Genomic DNA, 21,718 nt, shown 5'->3' on the forward strand with positions numbered 1-21,718 from the left:
GAGGGGAAGCGGGGTGAGGAGCAACAGCTATCCCCTTATGTAGCATGGTATGGGCCAATGATTCAAATAAAACATTCCAAATATGTTCACTATTCTGTGTTATTTCAGCAACAACCACTAACACTGATCCATAAGCTCAAACTGCTAGGAATCTAAGAGACTCCTTCTCATGGAAACTATTTCAGAAATGTCTATGTTTAAGACAACTCCTGCTCCTTTCTGCTGCCAAAATGATACAATCCAAATCTATAAAAATCAACAGTAAAGCATGTGGATTGACAAACCATACTGGATGGACAGAATTTACCATCTGATTATTGTTGTAGTTGTTTGCTGGTCAATGACCGAAATAAAGATATCTATCTATCTATCTCTCTATCTATCTATCTCTCTATCTATCTATCTATCTATCTGGTGGATGGACAAGTACTTGATAGCAACTCTTGATGCATTCAGATCTCTTCCAAGAACTTTGCTTTGATTTGAAAGCTATAATATGGGTAGATGTAAACTGTAACCATCTTGCTTAGGACCATCTTTCCTCTGCCATTTATCAGTCAAAATTACATGTCGTACTCTAAAAACGTCATTGATTCATGTAATTTTCAGATTCCCCCCTCATACACAGTTAATGGTGTATGGTGGAGGGGGATAGGTTCTCAGCTAAATCTCAACCTGGCTGGACTTTTCACAGCTGCAGTCCTCAATCCCTTATTCAAGGAGTCGTTGTTGTCATTTTAGTTGGGGGCATCTGCCATGAGAATGTTCAGGAAGTAAGTGTTTGGAGAGACAGAGATTCTTCCTTTTTGAACCTATCAGTTCTTGGCGGACAAGGCAAAACAAATCCATGAGAAACATGGAAAATTTGGCTAATTCTAAGTGTATGTGAATACCTAATATTACTGACTCTAAGCACAGTTCACTTTCATGCAGACACAATTGTCCATGAATGGAGGGATTGGCATAGGGCTCAATAGAGCCCTATAACCCCTTTCCTCATATTATCACTCACAGAGCAGCATGGCAGACTATTGCCTGAAGGGAAGACACATATGTACTGCATCCAGGCCACTCTCTTTCTCAGTGCAAGTTATTTGGGCTGGCATCAAAAGCAGGGAGGGAAAATAATGGATCCCTTTATGGATCCCTACTCTGATCCCTCTTCATGCGGCCTCATTTGCACATAATGGAGTTGAAGGGAGCCAGAGGATGCCAAACGTGAAACTCTGGTACTGCATGGAGAGTGACCTGAGGTTTTACTCTCCAAGCTCCAATTTGAACCCTTGGGCTATAGTGAGTTTCGCCACTCCTACCCAAGGTTAACCACCACCTTCTGCATGTCTGAATGCAGAACTGTAGGCTGGGCTATCTGAAACCGGAGTTGAGGGAAACAGCTCCCCCCTCTCTTTGGCTGTGTGAGCTGTCCTTCATGCAAGAAGGAAGCCTGCACAGCCAATTCCCCCTCTTCTCCATTATGTCCATATGTAGACAGGAGATCAGGCGTGGGGTGGGGTGCGGACCCGCGAGTCAATTGGTCCCACGGTTCCGTGTTACATGTGAATGCGGCCATTAACTCAGGACAGCAAACTTGCACAAAACCAATTTTCGTATTAGATTTTGTATTAGATAAGGCCTTATCATTTGCAACCTCCAAAATGCTATAGATTCCAGGCAATAATAAAACCTAATGGTCAGTACCAATCATGTCAGTATTTTCTACCTCCTTCCTTTGTGATGGGAGAGACACACATGATTAGTCCTGTCCACACTGTCACATTCTTCACATCAGTGACTTTGTCCCCATAGCTAAGCAGGGTCTGCCCTGGCTGCATCTGAATGGGAGACTTGATGTGTGAACACTGCAAGATATTCCCCTCAGGGGATGAAGCCGCTCTGGGAAGAGCAGAAGGTTTCAAGTTCCCTCCCTGGCTTCTCCAAAATAGGGCTGAGAGAGATTCCTGCCTGCAGCCTTGGAGAAGCTGCTGCCAGTCTGTGAAGACAAGACTGAGCTAGATAGACCAATGGTCTGACTCAGTATATGGCGGTTTCCGATGTTCCTATGCTCCCCTGCAGCATGGGATTGGATCACACTGAAATGACTCTCACACTGCTGCTGAATGTGTAGAGGGTTGGATAAAAAGAGGCAAAAGTGGAGAGGCACAAAATGCACACTTCCCCCCAGTATGTATACAGATCCACCTTTCTCCCCACTTGGAAGAGTTCCCCCCATCATTTCAGTAAAAATTGACATCTCAGAACTGCACCTTCCATAGAAATGACCTGGAAACCATCATCAAAGAAAGTAATATTCACACTGATGAATGCCTGGAGCTCTAGGCTGGGATGGAGAAATAAACCAAAAGCCTTATCAACATGCAGTATCTTCAACTGTATAAGAGCCCAAAGCTTTGGGACTCTCCAAGATATATGACTCTAATTATATTATAGATGACTATAGGTCGTTCTGTTGCTGGTGGTCCACACTATTCTTTCCTCCTTCTCTGGTCCTATTTTTACTCTTGCCACAGTGAATTGTGAAATTTAAAAAATTGCTGCCCTGAGCAACCAAAAATTGTATTGCTAAATAGGCATACATGGGTATGCTCCATGACCATGTTATGTATAGCAAGGATTATTCTATCCAGATCATATGTAATGATCCTTGTTCTAGACCTGCATCACTGTCCCAGCTACTACTATATGTACCTGTTTATTTTTGTCAACTTTATTGTAGATACAACTTCAGGTTACCCAAGGTGTCTTGAGTTCAGATGCTATTAGACATTCAGATTATGTTGTTTCTTACTCAGCACATACTGGATACTCATAACTAGTCTGAGATACAGAGAATTTAGTGGACAGAGGACAGTCACCAGAAACAATTTTTGTAAATATAAATGTATTATAATTACTCATATAACATCAGATCTCTAGATAAAGATGAGAGCAGTTCACACAACCGTAACTGGAGAGGAGACGAATCCTAGCCAGTTTTGGAACTGGAGCTGGGCGTATTCCCATTTTGCACTTATATGCTTGTAAAAAACAAGGTTATACGCAGGGAGTTTGATAATCTATCAAGCCCCATCTGGATAAGATGAACATGCTCTACCTAGATTCTGTCCCCAGTTTCTGAATGATGTCGGTAGAAAATTGTCCTACATAGCTGGGACTTGACATGATCAAGACCCTTACCCACAACCTTGCTTTTTACAAGCACGTAAGCATAAAACGAGAGTCCACCCACCTCCCAAAACTCCTGAAATTTCCTATCCAGTTTATGGTTGTGTGAACTGCCCTATGGTTTTAGTTAACAGCTCTTCCTTGTGCAATAACTAATACAGAAGTCACTGCATTAAATGTGCTCTGTTACATTTTGTTCTCACACTGTTTCAATTTTTGCACATAAAAGAACAGAAGATATCAAAAGTGACTCGCTTGCAATATGGCTTTTGTATCATTGCTTTGGAGGTACTTGTTCTTTACACCATAGATGACGACAGTGTGTTTTCAATACACAAGAAACATTTTCAGCTTAGCCCTCTGCAATATCTCTTCAGGTTTTGCAAGCATCTTAGCTTGCTTATTTGTCCAGGCTTTTAGTTCCAAAGTATTTTCTTTATATGTTCTAGCTGGCATGCCAAGTGGAAAACAAACTGGACTTCAGATCATTCAATTTAGTGCTGATGCACTCTTTTAGACGGTTTCTTAACTATGGACTCTGCCCCCTGCCCACACATACAGAGCCCCTACCACCACCATCACCTCCAGAAAGACACTGTGTGTGATGATTCCTGCAGTAAATGGATGGAAGGCACATGGTTTTGCTGTGATGGTTAGCAGAACTATTTGAAATATATCAAGGTTAATAGTCAATTAAAACTTGGCTGAAATGGATCCAGCTTCCAATATAGCCTTTGGGCATGTTAACTCGTGTTAAATCCAAGCAAGTGAAACAGCCCCATGGATTTGCAAAAATGTACTGTGGCCCTTTTTATTGAGACCCATATAAGCAGTCCTCCCCACCTGCCGAAAGATGGGCTGGTGGAAATACACATAAAAGAAATGCCAAATGAGAATTATCTGGGAGTGATGATCCAGCTTCTCTATGTGTTGAAATGTAAACTGTCTGCAAATGTACATTTGTAACCCTCTGCAATGTTATAGAGATTTACCCTGAAGCATATTGGAAAACATCAATCATGCAATGGAACCCCACTGCTCCCTCTCTCACCTCCTCACCTCCTCCTCCACCCCCAGACAACCACATCTGTTTCCTACTGATAGCTTTTAATACACATCCCCTTAATGTCTTCTAACAGGAAGTAGAAATTGAGAGAAGTTTGCGATCACCACCGGCATTTAAAAATCAGCCTGGGAGCCATTCCATCATTCCCGTTAAAGACCCAGAAGCGAGAGGTGGCAAAACAGTTTTTGACAAGATGTCATCGGAAAATGCTCAGAACAACAACTCTGAAGGTTAGCATAACTCTTTTTGATCTGATTTCTTGTTTTCATACCTTATACAGAACAAGCAAGATAGCAAAATATTATGTGGGCATCCTTCCCCCCCACCCCATAAAGAATCAAAACAAATGTGGATGATGATAATATATGTATGGACTTTTGAAGAAAACAACATTGGATGCTTGTAAAGCGAGAATTTGGCATTCTGGTAATTTTGAAAGGCAGATTTCAGAAGCATAATGTTTGGGGAAGGTTTTTGTTTTTTGCAATAAATAAAGTGCAACCAAGGACAACAACTTTGATTGTTCTTCTCTTAAAGACGGTTCCCTAGCTTCAAATAAAACAGTATGTTAATTTATTTGCTAAAAAACAGTTCAGGGCATTTTTTAAAAAATGGGTTCTTGATCATCGAAAGACCTCAAGAAAATTGTGACTATATAATCAAAAGTGTATTCAATAAAAGGATAAATAGTGCTTTCCAACTTAGAGAGAGGGAAGGCTTTCTAACTCCCTCCCCCACCCAATAATTGCCTTAAAACATAGTTAATGATTTTAGGATAAGACACGACATAATGGTGTCAATATGTTAGGAAAACTATTCTTCTAATTTTGATTTATTAATGTTTTGAAAATACTGTTTAACTGTTCACACTTATATGCTTAACATTGCAGTTTGCCATAAATTTGTGTCAGAACAACTCAAAAATACTTGATTTAAAGTAAAGATTATGATTTAGCATTTCTGAAGATACAAGACTAGGATTTTGGATTCTGCACTTTGATACCACCAGTGTGCTTGTTAAAAAACACTATGAAAGAAGTTTCCCCTTGTTTCAGAAGGTACATACATTTCATGTATAATCAGAACGGGCGGAGTTGTTGAATCAATCACAGCTGGTAAAAAGCACTCCTGGACGCAGCCTTAACCTGAGGCACCAGGGTGAGATCTGGGTCCAAGAGCACTCCCAAGCTATGAACCTGTTCTTTCTGGGGGAATGTAACCTCATCCCGAACAGGAAGTTCTATCTTGTCTTGCAGATTACGACCCCCAACAATGAGCACTTCCATCTTGGTTAGATTCAGCTTCAGTTCATTATTATCCCTCATCCAGCCCATTAGGCAACCACAGACCATAATCTAGCACCATCTGGGCACACGATCTGCACCCCAGACCCCCCACCAGGATTGTCTGCGGGGAAGGCCAGCTTCTGTTGCTTTTCCTGCCGCCAGTTCTCAAGGCCTCTCACGCAATCATAAGAAAAGGCTCATAATGTAATGGCTTTTTTAAAATGTTGGTTTTGCTTGTCCCGTTCAGCTCAGTGGAACATGTTAGCCACAATTAATGTCTGTCATTAATTCCAATGAGGATTAAACATGGCTAACATTTCCATGGAGTGTTTTAGCGAATGTTAACATTATACGTTAATATTGATTGCATTGTTTCAATTTTTTGTAGTCTGTTTAGAACATTTTTGTGAAGAGGTGAGATGTACACAAACTAAACTATGAATGCCATCTCCTTCAGATGCTACCTATCTGGAAATACTAAGAGTTTAAGTCAATGAGGCTATTCTCACGAGCAACAGAAACCAGGCTAAAAAGGGAGCCCAGCCTGGTTTCTGCTGCTCATGTGCTTCAATGGGAGCTGTGCGGCTCCCAGCAGCCAGGCCTCTTCAATGCCCCCCCACATTAAACAAGGTTAGCAGAGTGCATGCTCCGCTAACCCTGGTTTTTTGGTCATGTGTCGCCATGGCGCAGCTCAATGCCACAGCAACTCACAAGTAGACCCCCTATGGGGAGGCTACAATAAGCCTCCTGGCATTGAGGGGCTCTTCAGAATGCCCCGCACACTCACGGGGGGCATTCTGGGACTTCCAGGGGCTGGGAGGCCCTTGAGCCCCACCGCCCCAACCGGCTCCATGGCGGAGCCGGTAATTGTCTGGACGGTTGATCCGGCCACCCAGGGCAAGCTGTCTGCTCGTGTGCAGGGTGAGCGGGTCAAGCCCGTTCTCCCTGCAAACCCCGTATAGGCTCTCGATTTCTCGTGTAGAGAGCCTCAATATCTTGCTCATTACTTTCCTCCCATTATGAGTAGTCTGTATGAGACAGAGTAAATATAAATCAAAATTACTTTCAAAATCTGCATTAATGCTGAAAGCCTTATATAGTCCAGCACATATGGACTGAATCAACATTATTTTTTAACCCATTCTGGTATATTTCCTTAGGGTTATTTAGCAGGATATAGTTGAAAAGCATCTTAACAACAAGTTGTCAGTAGACTCTGGAACCTAGAAGGATGTGCTCACTAAATATAAATATTATACAGAAAAGATGACTAACAGAGATAGGGGAAAATTTAGTTGAATGTTTCATTTTCATTAAGGTTATTTTCTTCTAATGTTTCATCTAGTTTGCTGATCACTTTAGTCCATTAACCTCTCCAGAAATCAGGGGATCTATGATTTTATCTTTTACTTTTATTGTCTCAGTTATTCATTGTGCTGATGTTTGCAGAAACATATCCAAAATAGGAGGCGCTGGTATATCAAGTGCTAACCCTTAGCAGTTAGGAGGCCAGATGGGCATTGAAGGCAGCTTCAGCCTTCAATGACAGCAGGTAAATCAGGTTCAAAAGCAGAACAGTAGCTAAAGAATATGTCATTATCACTGGGGTGGGGGTGGGGGTGGAGGAAGGACTCCATTAAGGCAGGACTCATCCGGACCTAGCCCTGCTTTCAGTGCCAGCTCACATATGTGAAGTGTGCAGTTAAAGGAGACGATTCTCGGAGCCAATGCAGAGTGCCATTGCCTGTGAGGGAAATCCTGCTTTTGATACCATACTACCCTACAACCGGGGTAGCCTACTAGTAAGGATCCAGGTAATTATTTTCATGGCCCAGAATAGTCAGGATGGGCAGAACGAGATCTGGTTTTAGCAGAGGCAGATAAGACTCGAAAGGCAGAAAACCTAGTAAAAATGGGCTGGTGGCCATGTGCTCGATTAGGCAGATTGGAACCAGAGGCAAGAGATGTAATCAGACAGAGTGTTGGTCAGGTACATGATTTGGCAAATGGGAACCAGAGAAAAGAGATGTGCTCAAAGACAAACTGGTGGCCCTTACTGGGTTAGTGTAGTGAACTGAAGTGAGTCTGTGCTGCTGCTCAGGCCAACAGGTTGCTCAGACTGAGGAACCAAAGCCTGGAACAGGGTATATACAGAGCCAGCTTGGTTCCTATTGGTTCTTCTAGTCAACAACTGGGCTGATGAGCAGTAGTATTAATTCTGGCCACTACATGTGTGGTGCTGCAGCACAGAGCAGAGACTGAGCTGATAATTTTCTCAGTCTGAGTGTTGTCCTGATGGAGCAAGAAGTTTGAGACCTCCAGTGCCTTTCACATCCCGTACTCCCTGGAGCTGCCCTACCACTAGTTATGAAAGAGTGGTTATGGACACAGCCAGCTTTTATATGCCTAAGTTTAGGAGAAGTGGGTCTTCCCAGCAAGCATGAGCTTCAACACATCTTATTTTAAAAGTGAAGTACAATAAATAAGAACAATGTATGAAATAGGGGTGTGAACAAAACTGGAAAAGCCAGTTTGGCTCAAATCTGAACCGGATTTGAGCTGACCTGGCCCGGTTCTGTGCACCATCGAACCTGACCCAGTTCGGGTTTGAATTGAGCTAGTTTGAAAGGGCGCAGAGGTATACAGGTAAAGGAGAATCCAGTGAGGATTCCCCTAAGGGCAAGAGGGTCAGGGGGGATTCTCTAAAGGTAGATTAGGATGGCCTCCATGGCCACTGCCAGCGGCACTTTTAATTTACTTTTTTACTCCCCTCCCACCCAATCTACCTTTAGAGAAGCCCCCCTGCCTCCCCCCTTTACTGGTAAAGGGGAATCCTCACTGGCTTCCCCTTACCAGTAGAGTTCTGAGCTGGCTTGGCTTGAACTGGGCCCAGTTCGGTTCAAACTCGGACTGGCTGAGGCCGGGCCAGTTTGACCCTGAACCCGTCAAGTCAAGCTGGTTCGCACACGCCTTGTGTGAAATAAGAAAAGCAGGGAAATAAGATTAACTGAAGCCTATTTGATTTGCTCTGCTTATGCACACTGGTGAAATCTCCAGATCAACCTTGATCTATCATCCTTGAGGGAAGTGCTATCTTTTGGCATAAGCCAAGAAAAACATTAGGAAGCAAGGTGATATGAATAAGGAATAAGCACAACCCTGTCAGATATGTGTTTGAACCTTGCCTTGTTTGTGCACTAACGAGAGCAGGCTCCATTTCTGTATGAGAACAGATTGGTTGGAATTTCCACCTGGGGAAAAGAGACTTTTCCCAGCAATGCACTCTTAAAAAGAGATTTTGTCGTGTTTTCCACAAGTAAGACTCATAAATCAGTATCTTGAACAGCTCTAACAGGCTCTCTCATATTTATAATGGTTAGGCTGTCAACGGCTAAGGGGTAATAAGGCACATTTTTAGCCAAATGATTTCATATGATGTAGCATACAGGATGAAATGCAACCTGATAACAACCTATATTTCATTCGGTGACAGACCAAACTGGACACTTAAATCATATAGTTAAAAATGTTTTGACATTTGTATTATTCATTTCTGTTGCTGCAACAGTTATTATGGGGCTGTTGTGTCATAAGGCTGAAACTTTTCTTCTTCAAAAGTGTCCTCTTCAGTTGTAGTGAATCAAAACATCTATTTATGTGGTTTCATGTGACTGTGTTGTGATAGGTCTTCACTGAGAAGAAATGATAGATTGCATTGGCTCATATGTGACATATCACAGAAAATTAATTCTTACTGCAGAAGACAACCCTTTTTCTTTTTCTTACCACTCCTCTATTCAACTTCCTAATCCAGAGTTTCCAATATCAGGACACCAAATCCCTTAGAGAGCAACAGAGCCCTAAAAGAGAACACACACAGACACACACAAGTTGTCAGACAGGCTGGCAGAGAGTGCTGTTTTCAGGCAAAACCCTGCCTGAAATTATTTGGATGAGCAAATAGAGATAACATAGAGATTAGTGGTAGAGGGCAGAAATTGATTCTGATTGGTTGAGAATTCCGCTAGGGTAGAAAGAAACAGAACCTGAATTTCTGAAGGTAAACCTTGCAATAAATGAAATCAGGTATGACATTCTTAATGCAACAGGCTTCCAAACAAATAGCATAAGAATGCTTGTTCAGCAAATTAGGGGTAATAATATAAAAACAATACTTAGTTATTTTGCACTGTTCCTATGGATGTACAGCCCTTAAATAAGTACGTCAATACACATGATGTATGTATTTGAATGAATTATGTATCACCCACTCTTCAGATGATAGCCTCTCAGTGACGTTAGTAAAATTGCAGTAAAAACAATAAAATACAATGGGCAGTTCATATTTAAAACAGCATAAAGCAGTAGTAGCAAGAACAAGTTTTATAGCCTGATGAATTAATGCAATAAACCAAGGGTCTAAAGGCCGGAACAAATAAAAAAGTCTTTGCCTGGTGCCACAAAGACATCAGAGTCATTGCAAGCAGGGGTGGAGCCACCATTGGGCGAACGGGTTCAAAGAACCCAGGCCACCACCCCAGGGGCCGTGCCTCACACCGCCAGACACACATCCCACATCTGACATCAGACTTGGGAGGCGTTATTTTGGTCCCAAATAGGGCTGCGTGGCCCTGTTTGGGACCAAAATCAGCCCATGCTGCGTTGGCAGTGTGGCCGGATTGACTCTCCCTGCCAACGCAGCAGGACCGATCTCCCTCCCAACTGGGGCCGCACAGTCCCGTTTGGGAGCGAGACCACGCCCCTACATCTGATGTCAGACATGGGGGTGTGGCTAGCTGGACCCCTGCATCTGACGTCAGATGAGGAGGGTGGGGGCCAGGGGACCACAGCGGTGGCCGAACACAGGCCACCGCCAGCCTCCATCCACCACTGATTGAAAGATGAACCTCCCTAGGGAATGCATTCCAGAGTCAAAGTGCCACAGCTTGCTCTCTATTAAAAAAACACACAAAAAACCCTTTCCTTCTGAGTTGCTGCACATGCAGTGACATCATCTCAGCTGAAAGCTCATGTCAGTCTCTGTGTTTGAGAGTGACTCAAAGCAATAAAGCTTTACAAAAATATATCTTCTGCAGTATTTAAGATAACAGAAGGATTATTTACATTGATCTACAAAATGTTCTATCTGCAATTTTTATTTTCCTAGAGTATTCAAGAGAGGAAGGAAAATTTGGCACCCCTTAAAGCTTATGTATGGGTAGACTAGCTCTGATTGTATCTTTTTATTGGGGAAAAACTCATTAGATCATATTCAATTCAAATTGTTCAATAAAGTTTGCATTGCATTGGTGCTGATTATTGGCCCGAAGCAATGCTCAGCCGTGCTATTCAAGCATCTAAATCAGGGTAGGCAACCTTGGCTCTCCCTCAGTTTCTGAACTACAACTCCCATCGTTCCCAGCCACAATTGTGGCTGGGTATGATCATCATACCCATACTATGATGGGAGTTGTAATTCAGCAACAGCTGCAGAGTCAAGGCTGCCTACCCCTGCTCGAAACAGTCGTTGCTGAGGGCACACCACAAAGAAGAGCTGTTGCCTTCATACCTTGCTTGTGGTATGAAGCAGCTGACTAGCCATTATTGGAAAGAGGGTGGAGCACTAGATAGACTTCTGGTCTCATTTGGTAGGGCTTTCCTTATGGGACAGAAAGTCAGCGAGATGATTCAACTGTGTATTTGGTCACTATAGGCTTTACATTTCCATTACCAACCTAGAAATATATGTGCAGGGGGAGGAAGACTTTTAGGGCTTTGTGCTAAAACACTCCCAGTCTGGGAGGTGAGGGGCATTTTGTTATTAAAGTCTTTCCATTGACTCCTTTCTGTTTAATCTAAGGGATTTCTGCCAAACTTCCTTTTGCTGACTGTAAATGCAGCCTTTCCCTGTATGTTATAGTAAAAGAGAGCAGTCAAACAACCAAGTCTAAAGCCATTATGGGTGCTAAGGTTAAAAGCAATGTGTCCAAGTGTGTTTCTACTCTGAAATATTGCTTAATAAAAATGAAATTTCATGTTTATAATCTTTCAATGCTTTCTGAATCAAGCTTGCTCAGATGCTCTCTTTTGTTTATATGCCAGTCTGGTAAACATGGCTTGCATTCTTATGTAAGCCTCTTCTTCACCTCCCTTCTTCTTGTTCCTTAAAACAGAAGTATTTCAGAATGCACTTTCCCCTGTTAGTAACTCCTTGTGTGATCTATCTCACAGTCTTCAGTGGTTTTTGCACAGGAGTGAGATGGATTCAGAGTCTGTTAGCAGTTCTGTCAATGGGTGCCTCCACATTAAAGCTCTTTAGCACTTCTGAGGCATTACTTTTCCAAACTTAGCTAAAAATGGAGGTATAAAATGGAGCTTACTGAGTGGTAAGCACAATATTTAATGTAGTGCTATATTATACAGCATTGCCCTTTCTTATGGACAAGATTCTCCCATGTTTGTTTATTTTTATTTTTATTTTATTTTATTTTATTTTATTTTATTTTATTTTATTTTATTTTATTTTATTTTATTTTATTTTATTTTATTTTATTTTATTTTATTGTTAAATTAGTATTCCGCCTTTTATTAAAATAATCTCAAGGCAGTTTACAAATCATTTAAAACAATATAAAACTATAAAAACTGCACAATAAAAGTTAAATATGGGATACAGTATAACAATGCAAATCTAACCAAAAGTTTTTTTTAAAAAAAACATATACAATATAGCCATAAGATACAAATGCAGAAGTAGCTAAGTGATAGAGTACATGCTTCTCAGGCAGAAGGTTCAAACCCTGACATCAAACCCAGGGCTAAGAAAGAGCCCTGTTTAAACCCTTAGAATGGCACTGGACCCTTTCACAAGGCCATATGGGGGTGGACTGAAGGGGAGGCATGCATATATGCCATGTCTCCCAGATGACCCAAACCCTGGTTGAGTTTACTTATTCAACCCCCATATTACTGAGCTGCCATGCACTCCAGGAAGTAAGTAAATCTGAGCTGGGTCCTCCAGTATCCCACAATGCATTGCTCAAGCAGCATAGAGGCAGCCATCAGAACAGCAACAGCTGTCCTCTCCCTGGACCCACTTGCCACATGCCTCTATGATAAACATGGCTGTTAGGTGCCCGGGAGCAGTTTAAAATGCGGCAGCAACACAGATGACCCACACAAAAAGGTAGGATGGCACCATTTTAGTCATACCTCACTTTTAACCTGGGTAGCAGATCTGGGCTACCCAGGTTTGAAACTGCTGGGTTGGGAGGAGTGCCAGTGCCCTGGATGACTGCAGATTCCTGGGTTAACCCCTGCTCCCCCCAGGAATCTGTGGTCACGAGAACAGGCTCAATGTCACTGAAGACAATACTGAGCTACAGGGTTGGTATCAGTAGTAAGTATCATGACCCCAGTGACTTTCTCAGGGTCACCCAAGTAGGAGAAGGGCAATAGAAGGCAGTTTGCTTAGCTAGATGGGCCAAAAGGGAGCATCATATGTTCATAGTAAGCCTCTTTCAGTAAGGAAAGGTCTTTCCCAGCACTAATTAAAAGCTTCATTCTTGCAGTTTTAGCCCATTTTATTGCTTCCTGTTCAGTATGGCTGGGGGATTAGTCATGAATTCCCCCGTATTTAGTCAGCTTCTGTTGTTCATGGGGAACAGCATTTATTACTGGTTTTCTTGTTGCTGCTATTGTTTTCTGTTTTCTTTCTGCATTAAAGTACCGTAATTTGGGGTAGAAATGCCGTGGCGGGTACATTTTAAAAATTGTTTTTTGCCGCCTTACATGCGCATTCAGGGAAAAGCTGAAAAAGTGCTTCCGCCAATGCAGCATTTATGTGAGATTTCCGGGTGGGATTTCATGGGGAGAAATGGCACCCAAATGGCATAAGAACTACGCTGCTAGTTTCAAGCTGACAGTTGTGCTAAGAGCAGAACAGATCAGAAATAGAGATGCAGCCCATGAATTTGAAGTGGACGAACACTGCATTCATAGGTGGAAATCAGAAAAAAAGCAATAGCAATAGCACTTACATTTATATACCGCTCTATAGCTGGAAGCTCTCTAAGCGGTTTACAATGATTTAGCATATTGCCCCCAACTTTCTGGGTACTCATTTTACCGACCTCGGAAGGATGGAAGGCTGAGTCAACCTTGAGCCCCTGGTCAGGATCGAACTTGTAACCTTCTGGTTACAGGGTGGAAGTTTTACCACTGTGCCACCAGGGGACCTGGCAAGTATGCCAGAAAAAAAGGACCTGGCAAGTATGCCAGAATCAAAACATGCAAGGAGAAGTGGTGTTGCAGCCTGGCCTGATTTGGAGAATCACCATGAGGAGTGGGTTACAGAGCAGAGAGAAAAAGGACTGCCAGTCTCTACTGTTAAAATCTGCCTACAAGCAAAATCAATGGCACAACAAATGGGAATAACTTACTTTAAAGGTAGCCTGTGTTGGTGCTATAGATTTACGAGGTGAAAAAATGTATCTGTGTACACTAAAACAACAATGGGACAACAGCTGCCGATGGACTGGCGGGGATAAAATCAGCATTTTTAAAGTTTGTTGCAAACACTATTGAGCAGGAAAAATTTGTGAAATCACAAATAATAAATATGGATGAAGTTCCACTGATGTTTGACTGTCCCCCGAATAGGACTGTGAATGAAAAAGGAGAAAAAACAGTTTCCATAGTGACAACCGGAAATGCATATTAGCCTGCACCACAAATGGCGACAAACTAAAACCAATGCTAATTTTTAAACAGAAATCTATCGCGAAAGGCAATCTTCCTTTGGATGTTGTTGTGGATGCTAATGAGAAAAGGTGGATGTGCGAAGACATCATGTTTGAATGGCTTAACGAAAAGGAGCTTTTTCCCAACCAGGTGGCATTTTAATAATGGACTTGATGCATGCAAAGTTACTGGATTCAGTTTAAAATGAAGGCAAAAAGGTTTCAGCTACGCTAGCTGTGATTCGTGGTGGTTTGACCAAAATCTTGCAGCCCTTAGACTTATCTGTGAACAAGGCATTTAAATGAGAAATGCGAAAGCATTGGGAAAACTGGATGAGGGAAGGCTTGCATACATTCACAAAGAGCGGGAAAATGTGCAAAGCAACCTACGGCGAGGTCACAAAATGGGTTTCAGAAGCATGGAAAGCTGTTAAAACGTCTTCAGTGATTTCTGGTTTCACAGAAGCTGGAATTACAGAATCTGAAAATGCTGAAAGTGATGCAACAAAAAGTTCACAAGAGGATGAAAATGATGAGGATGCAGACTATCCTGAAAAATTAGATGAGACCTTGTTAAACCTTTTTATTTTGGAGAGCGATCATTTGGACTTCGAAGGTTTCCTTTTGAAGTGCAATTTGAAATATATAATTTTTGGAATGTGATGTGCAAAAAAAGCAACCAGTGTTTCCTTTGAAGTGCAATTTGAAGTTTATAATGGGATGTGCTTAAAAAGAAATAAAAGAAGGTTTCCTATGAAGTGTAATGGGAAATTACTTCTGCAATGTGATGTGTTAAAATTAAAAAATATATGTTCAGCATTTGTCTTAATTTCCTTTCATTTCATTCATTTCCTTTCATTGCGTTAAGACTGACAAGGATATGAGTTACCAATGATTTACGTTGCAGTGCTTAGCTGTAGTAAAATTTTAAACTCAGCTGTATGGTAGTAAAATTCTAAGCGTTCAACACAACCAAAAAAGAATGCATGGTGTCCCCCTCTAACTGTGGCGTTTCTGCCGGCTTTCTGTAATTTTTCAGCCTTTCTTCCTTACTGTGGCATTTACACCAATGTGGTGTTCCTACCCAAAATTATGGTAGTGCTGTATGCATCCCATGCATGGAGACAGGAGAGAAACAAATATTTGTCATGGGTTTGGTCCTGAAGGACTCCAGAGCAGAGGCATAACGGGGGGAAACGGCGCCCAGGGCAAGCTCTGCCCCTGAAATTGCCCCCCCCCCCATACCTGCGCCCTCCTGGGCTGGCCAGAGTGAGCACGGCGGTGGCGGGCAGCGGCAGATTGCCCGGCGGTGGCGGGCAGCGGCAGGAGTGAGCGCGGCGGTGGCAGGTGGTGGCGGGAGTGAGCGCGGCGGTGGTGGGCGGCAGCGGATCGCCGAGTGCAGCGGTAGCGGGCGGCGGCAGATCACCCCAGTGCGGCGGTGGCGGGCGGCGGCGGATCGCCCAGTGCAGCAGAGCGACGCTGAGGCCTGCCGCCTGGCCCGGCGTCACTTCCCAACTGCGAGGCGCGCCTGCGCAGTTCTATCTGCTCCTGAAGCTATGAGGTTAAAGAGCTGCTTTGTAGAGCAGGAGCCCTGCATTCTAACACCACCGACTCTTCCTTTTTCCATCTTTTTTCTTTTTCTTTTTTTTTTTGCCAGTAGGATCCCATCCCCACCCCACAAAAGGTAGGCTAAGTTTTGTGGGGTTGACATTCATGTCTCCCTTAAACAAGACTCAGATATGCATCTCCTGTTTCCCATTGCATTGCCCTTTCCCACTGAGCATCCAGGAAGCTCATCGTGCTAGCTGTAGCAAGGTTGCTGTTGCCACCTCTGCATATACTGCCCTTGCCCCTCCCCCTCGGTAAATGCTAGGACCCCTCACGATGGCCACAGTACAAACTGATTGTATGCAGTGTTGTGGAAATTGTGTGGATGCATATTTCTCATAGCAGTACTCAACCCCCTTTCTCTGTTTTGACTCAAACTCTTATCTGGGTTTGAACCTCTACAGTGGGGAGGACAGCTGGTCTTGTGATAGTGGGCATGTATTGTCCCCTTTGCTAAGCAGGGTCTGCCCTGGTTTGCCTTTGGAAAAGTGAGTGCACATGAGCGCTATCTGCAGTAAGATATTCCCCTTAGGGGACGGGGCATGTTTGCATGCAAAAGGTGCCAAGTTGATTGCCTGCCATCTCTAGGTAGGGTTGAGAGAGGCTGCTGCCGGAAACCTTGGAGAGCTGCTGCTTGTCAGTAGACAATTTTGAGCTAGATGGACTGATGATCTGACTCAGTAAAAGGCCACTTCCTATGTTCCTATGTTCCTGCTCTCTCTGCAGACTTCCTACCTGCAGTATTATGACAGCTTGTCAGACGGAAACCCTGCAGTTCCTTTCTGGCTGCCTGCTTATGCGAAGAGGCTGTGTTTTATATCGCTAATATATATGTTTATATTTCATTTATGTTTCTTTTAGATTTTAGATTTAGATAACCGCCCAGAGATGGATGTTTGGGGTGGTATACAAATTTGAAATAAATAGATAGATAGATAGAATAAAATTTTGATCCCTTCACGGATAGGCTATTCATGATCCCCATGCACAAGATCAAGAAAAGTCCATCTCCATATACAGCCAGCTGGTCATGAGGTGACTCAGGAGCGGGCCTTTTCTATACTCACTCCTGGGCTGTGGAATGCACTCTCTTTAGACATTCGTGGCTGAACATCTTTACCAGCCTTTAAAAGAGCCCTTAAGACACACTTTTTTGGCCAGGCTTTTAGTAATCTCTGGATGTTTTAAATTTTATTGCTGTAATCTTTGAATGTTTTAAATTTTTTAATTGTTGTTTAATAGTTGGTTTTTATTCTGTTTCTATTGTGTTTATTTTTGTGAATTGCCTAGAGCCTTTGGAGTCAGGTGGTATATAAATAAAATAAAAATAAATAAAATAAATAGTTATCACATTATTATTTTTCTGTGTAAACTGCTCTGAGAACATTGGTTGAAAAATGGTATATAAATATTCATAGGAATGGTATTTTGAGTTGGATGATGTCACTGCATAGCGACTATCGCTGTACATTGATTGGTGTTTTCTAGTGCATAGTTAATAGGGGTGTCATTGGTGTCATTGGTGTGGAGCAGCAGAGAAGGAGTGACTGTTGGGGTTGCTATTAGCTTTTATTTCTGTAGGAAATGTGCTGTTAACCCTGCTGTTGGTTGAGCTATTGGATCATAATGTTATACCGGCATTGACCCTGGCATACCAGGACCATGGGATCACCCTATAATTCAGATAATTTAAATGCTGTCGGTAAATGTTAATTACCCATGGCTAGTCTCATTCCTTGTTAACCGGAATCATGTCTGAGGAAGATAATGTATTTGAGTCCAGGAAATGAATCTAAAATAGAAGCTGAACATTCTAATCTACTAAAAGACAAGAGATGGATGTTGTTAGCAATACTCTTTGAGAGGAAGGGAAGGTTAGGATTTGAAGAAGAAAAAAACACCCCTCAGCTATGTAAGAGCATGGCTTCCATCGACCTTGAAATTATACTTGTTTAGAGTGTAGAAACTGTAAATGATAAACAGTGGCAGTAAATACTAGTAGCTTCTGTTGGATTAACATAATTTGATAAATGTGAATAGTCATAGATGGAGTTCACCTTGCACTTATGTTGGTTTTATAACAATGTCACCCCAGAGTGATTGCTCATTTATACCACTTTACTTGCAAAAAGACTTGGATTCCATACACCTATTGCAGGGAATTTATTTTAGCAATATTCAACTGCATGTATTCCTTTAAACCTGACAAGCTTTTGGAGAGCTGATGTCAGTGTGTACTGCTCGCTTCCTGTCATGTTTGTAAATAAGATCAGAATTTTTTTTTAAAGCTCTCCTGCTTGACATTTTATTTGCATAAGAGATAGAGGTGTCCTTTACAGATTATTTTATCTCACTTAGTTTAGGTTCCGGCATTTGACAAATTTATCATCCATTTGCATTTAGGTCTCTTTCTTCACCCTAGCTATTCATATACAGATCCTTGAGCAAAAGAATAGTAGGAGAAGGCTGGTTGTTATTCTCACCCCCAAGAGCACAAGGGCTCTGTTATTCACATGATAATTGCAGCTATCCCTCCATAAACGTGTGGAAATGCTGCAATCAGGCACCATGTGATCAATCAATGTGGATCATTTCCTTTAATTGCTTTAGACTTTAATTACTTTAATTGCTTCAGTATAAATCTAGTAGATGCAAAGCTGAGAAGGAATGTGCATATGTAACACATCCTTGATATTGGACAAAAGTGCATTTAAGTTCCTCATGAACCATAACCCTATTCCTTCCAATTCATTCTCATTGGTAACAATAACCACCCGCCCCCTCGCCAAAAGCCATCCAGAATAAAAGCTTCTACGTGAGAGAGCAAGTACATGAGATGGCAGAAGATCTGTGACCAGATCTTCTTGGGCAGGGGGGATAGTTTTAATGCCAAAACCGCTGCTAACTTGGCAAAGAGGCACCTTTTAATGTGGTGAGTCTCTTTATTTAGCAGGGGGAGAGTAACTGGCCCTATCCACCTCAGCACAGTAACTCCAGTGACTGTTGCTGGTGTCTGTCTTATGTTTCTTTTTAGATTGTGAGCCCTTGGGGGACAGGGCTCCATCTTATTTATTTATTATTTCTCTGTGTAAACTGCCCTGAGCCATTTTTGGAAGGGCGGTATAGAAATTGAATTAATAACAACAACAACAACAACCCCCAGTGAGGCACTACCTTGGCATGGTTGTGGGACTTGCGTGCTCTGAGGAAGGTGACAGCTATGCCAGAGGTCCAACCATACTGGACAGGTCTCACCAGAGGAGCCAGACGAAGAATGCCTCTCCCATCAACAATATGGTGAGACGTAACTTTAATAAATCTATACCGTATCGGTCATTGCCCGGGTCAACAAGGACAGCACCAGGTACTGGAGTCCCTGGACATCTGGTGGCGAGTGAGCTACAGGACTCAGGATCTTCAGGTGAGCAACCAGGGCTGGAGACTGCAAAGTTACTGGAAGAAACGTCGCTTAACCAGAAAAAATATACGGAAAATGCCAACAAGGAATTAATGATCTGCTATTTCAAGTCTAGTCCAACTAGAAGAGGTTATTTAAAAAGAATGTACCAATTTTGGAAAGAGAAGCATCCAGATACAGAAATAACAGAACAAAGGCTAGCAGACCAGAGAAGATTCATCATAAGAAATAAAGTATTCACGGGAGTTGAGCTGGAAGAACTGCAAAGAGCAACACAGGCTCAAGATATGGAAGAAGAATTACCACCAACTGAAGAAGTTGCTCAGGCGCAGGTGGAGGAGGTGTTGGAAATTGAGGATGCCACTGTTGCTGAACTGTTCCAAAATCAAAACCAGGCAACCTCCCCTTTGCCTTTACCTCAAAAACCCAAATGCCGTTTAACAGAAAAGCAACAAGAACTAAAGCAAAAAATACCTGAGCACATGAACCAAACAACCACCAGGGTTCAACTTCCAGTGCTAAAAACAGTTGCCAAAAAACAACTTGCTCAGGCATTAAAAGATGTCAATGCTGTACTTGCAGAAATAACAACTAATAATTTGCAAGAAACAAACCAACTAATGTACAGTGCAGCAACAATAACAACACAAGAGCTCGGATATAAGATCAGTTGACCTGTAAAAAAAGAAAGTAGTACATCACCTAAATGGAAGATTAGATTAGAAAATAGAATCTCCAGGCTTAGATCAGATGCTAGTAAATTGAAAGATATGAAAGACAAGAAGCTGAAGAATGAAAACACCAAACAGTATCTGATCCAAAATACCACCTAGATTCAAGGAAAATTAGAGAAGTCCTGGAAATAATAAAACAGCAAATAACAGCAGTGTCAAAGAAGATTAGCAGATATGAAGCCAGAATTACAAAACACAGGCAGAATCTCCAGTTCCAATAGAATAAGAGACGTTTCTACCAAAGCATAGAAGGAGAAACTGCAAGAAACATAGAAACACCAAATAAAGAAGAAACAGTGCAATTCTGGGGGAAATTATGGGACAATCCAATAGACTATAATAAAAAAGCAGGCTGGATGAAAGATGTCGAAAAATGTAACCAACAAATCCAAGATCTAATAATAACACCAGAATTAGTAAGTGAAAGAGCAAAGAAAATAAAAAATTGGACTGCAACAGGTGATGATGAACTGCAAGGCTTTTGGCTTAAACATCTAACAAGCCTTCATAAACAACTATCAAAACAGTTCAATCACATTTTGCAAGGAGGTGATATTGAACAATGGCTAACAACTGGGAAACCTCATCTCATCATGAAAGACCCAGCAAAAAGTGCAGTTCCAAGTAATTATAGACTGATAACCTGCCTGCCAACCATGTTCACATTATTAACTGGAATAATAGCAGATGAAGTGATGCAACACTTATTAACTAACAAACAGCTTCCAGTTGAACAGAAAGGAAATTGCCCGAACACCAGAGGCACAAAAGCCCAGCTGCTGATTGACAAAATGATTTTAGAAAATTGCAAGAGAAGAAAAACCAATCTAAGTGTTGCATGGATTGACTACAAGAAAGCCTTAGACTCGTTGCCTCACACATGGATACTAAAATGTTTAGAAACAACTGGTGTCAGCAAAAACATTCAGATATTTATTTAAAAAGCAGTGAACATGTGGAGTACACAGTTAACAATCAATGGTGAGACACTTGGACAGGTCAGAATTAGAAGAGGTATTTTCCAAGGGGACTCACTATCCCCTCTGTTGTTTGTAATCGCCATGACTCCACTTTCACAAATACTAAACAAAACAGGCCTCGGATACCAAATATCTAAAACAGCCAGTAAAATAAACCATCTGCTGTACATGGATGATCTGAAGCTGTATGGAAAGTCCCAGTCAGAAATCGAAACACTGCTAAACACTGCCCGTATATTCAGTAGCGATATAGCAATGGAGTTTGGACTAGACAAGTGTGCTGCATTAATAATGAACAGAGGGAAAATAACAAAAACAAAAGGAATAGAACTGCCCAATGGAAGCAAGATCAAGAACCTGGAAGAGAAAGAACATTACAAATACTTGGGCATACTCCAGGCTGATAACATTGCACACACTGAAGTTAAAAGAAAAATTGGAAGTGAATACATCAGGAGAGTTAGAAAAATCCTCAAGTCCAAACTCAATGGCGGGAACACCATACAAGCCATCAACACCTGGGCTATACCTGTTATCAGATACACTGCAGGAATAATAGACTGGACCCAGGCAGAGCTAGAGATGCTAGATCGTAAGACCAGGAAAATAATGACCATCAATCATGCTCTGCACTCCCGCAGTGATGTCAATAGGCTATACCTCCCTCGCGGCTCAGGTGGAAGAGGAATGCTGCAAGTCCAT

The 21,718-nt window shown here is 42.0% G+C and overlaps 1 protein-coding gene across 5 annotated transcripts in view; it reads left to right on the forward strand.

Moving 5' to 3' along the window:
- Positions 1-21,718, forward strand: part of XIRP2 (xin actin binding repeat containing 2) — a 219,291-nt gene that overhangs the window by 93,074 nt on the left and 104,499 nt on the right. For all 5 annotated transcript variants that reach the window (XM_053264596.1, XM_053264616.1, XM_053264603.1 and 2 more), the window contains exon 2: positions 4,323-4,479. In XM_053264596.1, the coding sequence (XP_053120571.1) occupies positions 4,323-4,479 (157 nt within the window). The remainder of the gene's footprint in view (positions 1-4,322; positions 4,480-21,718) is intronic.

The sequence above is a fragment of the Hemicordylus capensis genome, chromosome 1, assembly GCF_027244095.1.
Source record: "Hemicordylus capensis ecotype Gifberg chromosome 1, rHemCap1.1.pri, whole genome shotgun sequence".
NCBI classification, from domain to species: domain Eukaryota; kingdom Metazoa; phylum Chordata; class Lepidosauria; order Squamata; family Cordylidae; genus Hemicordylus; species Hemicordylus capensis.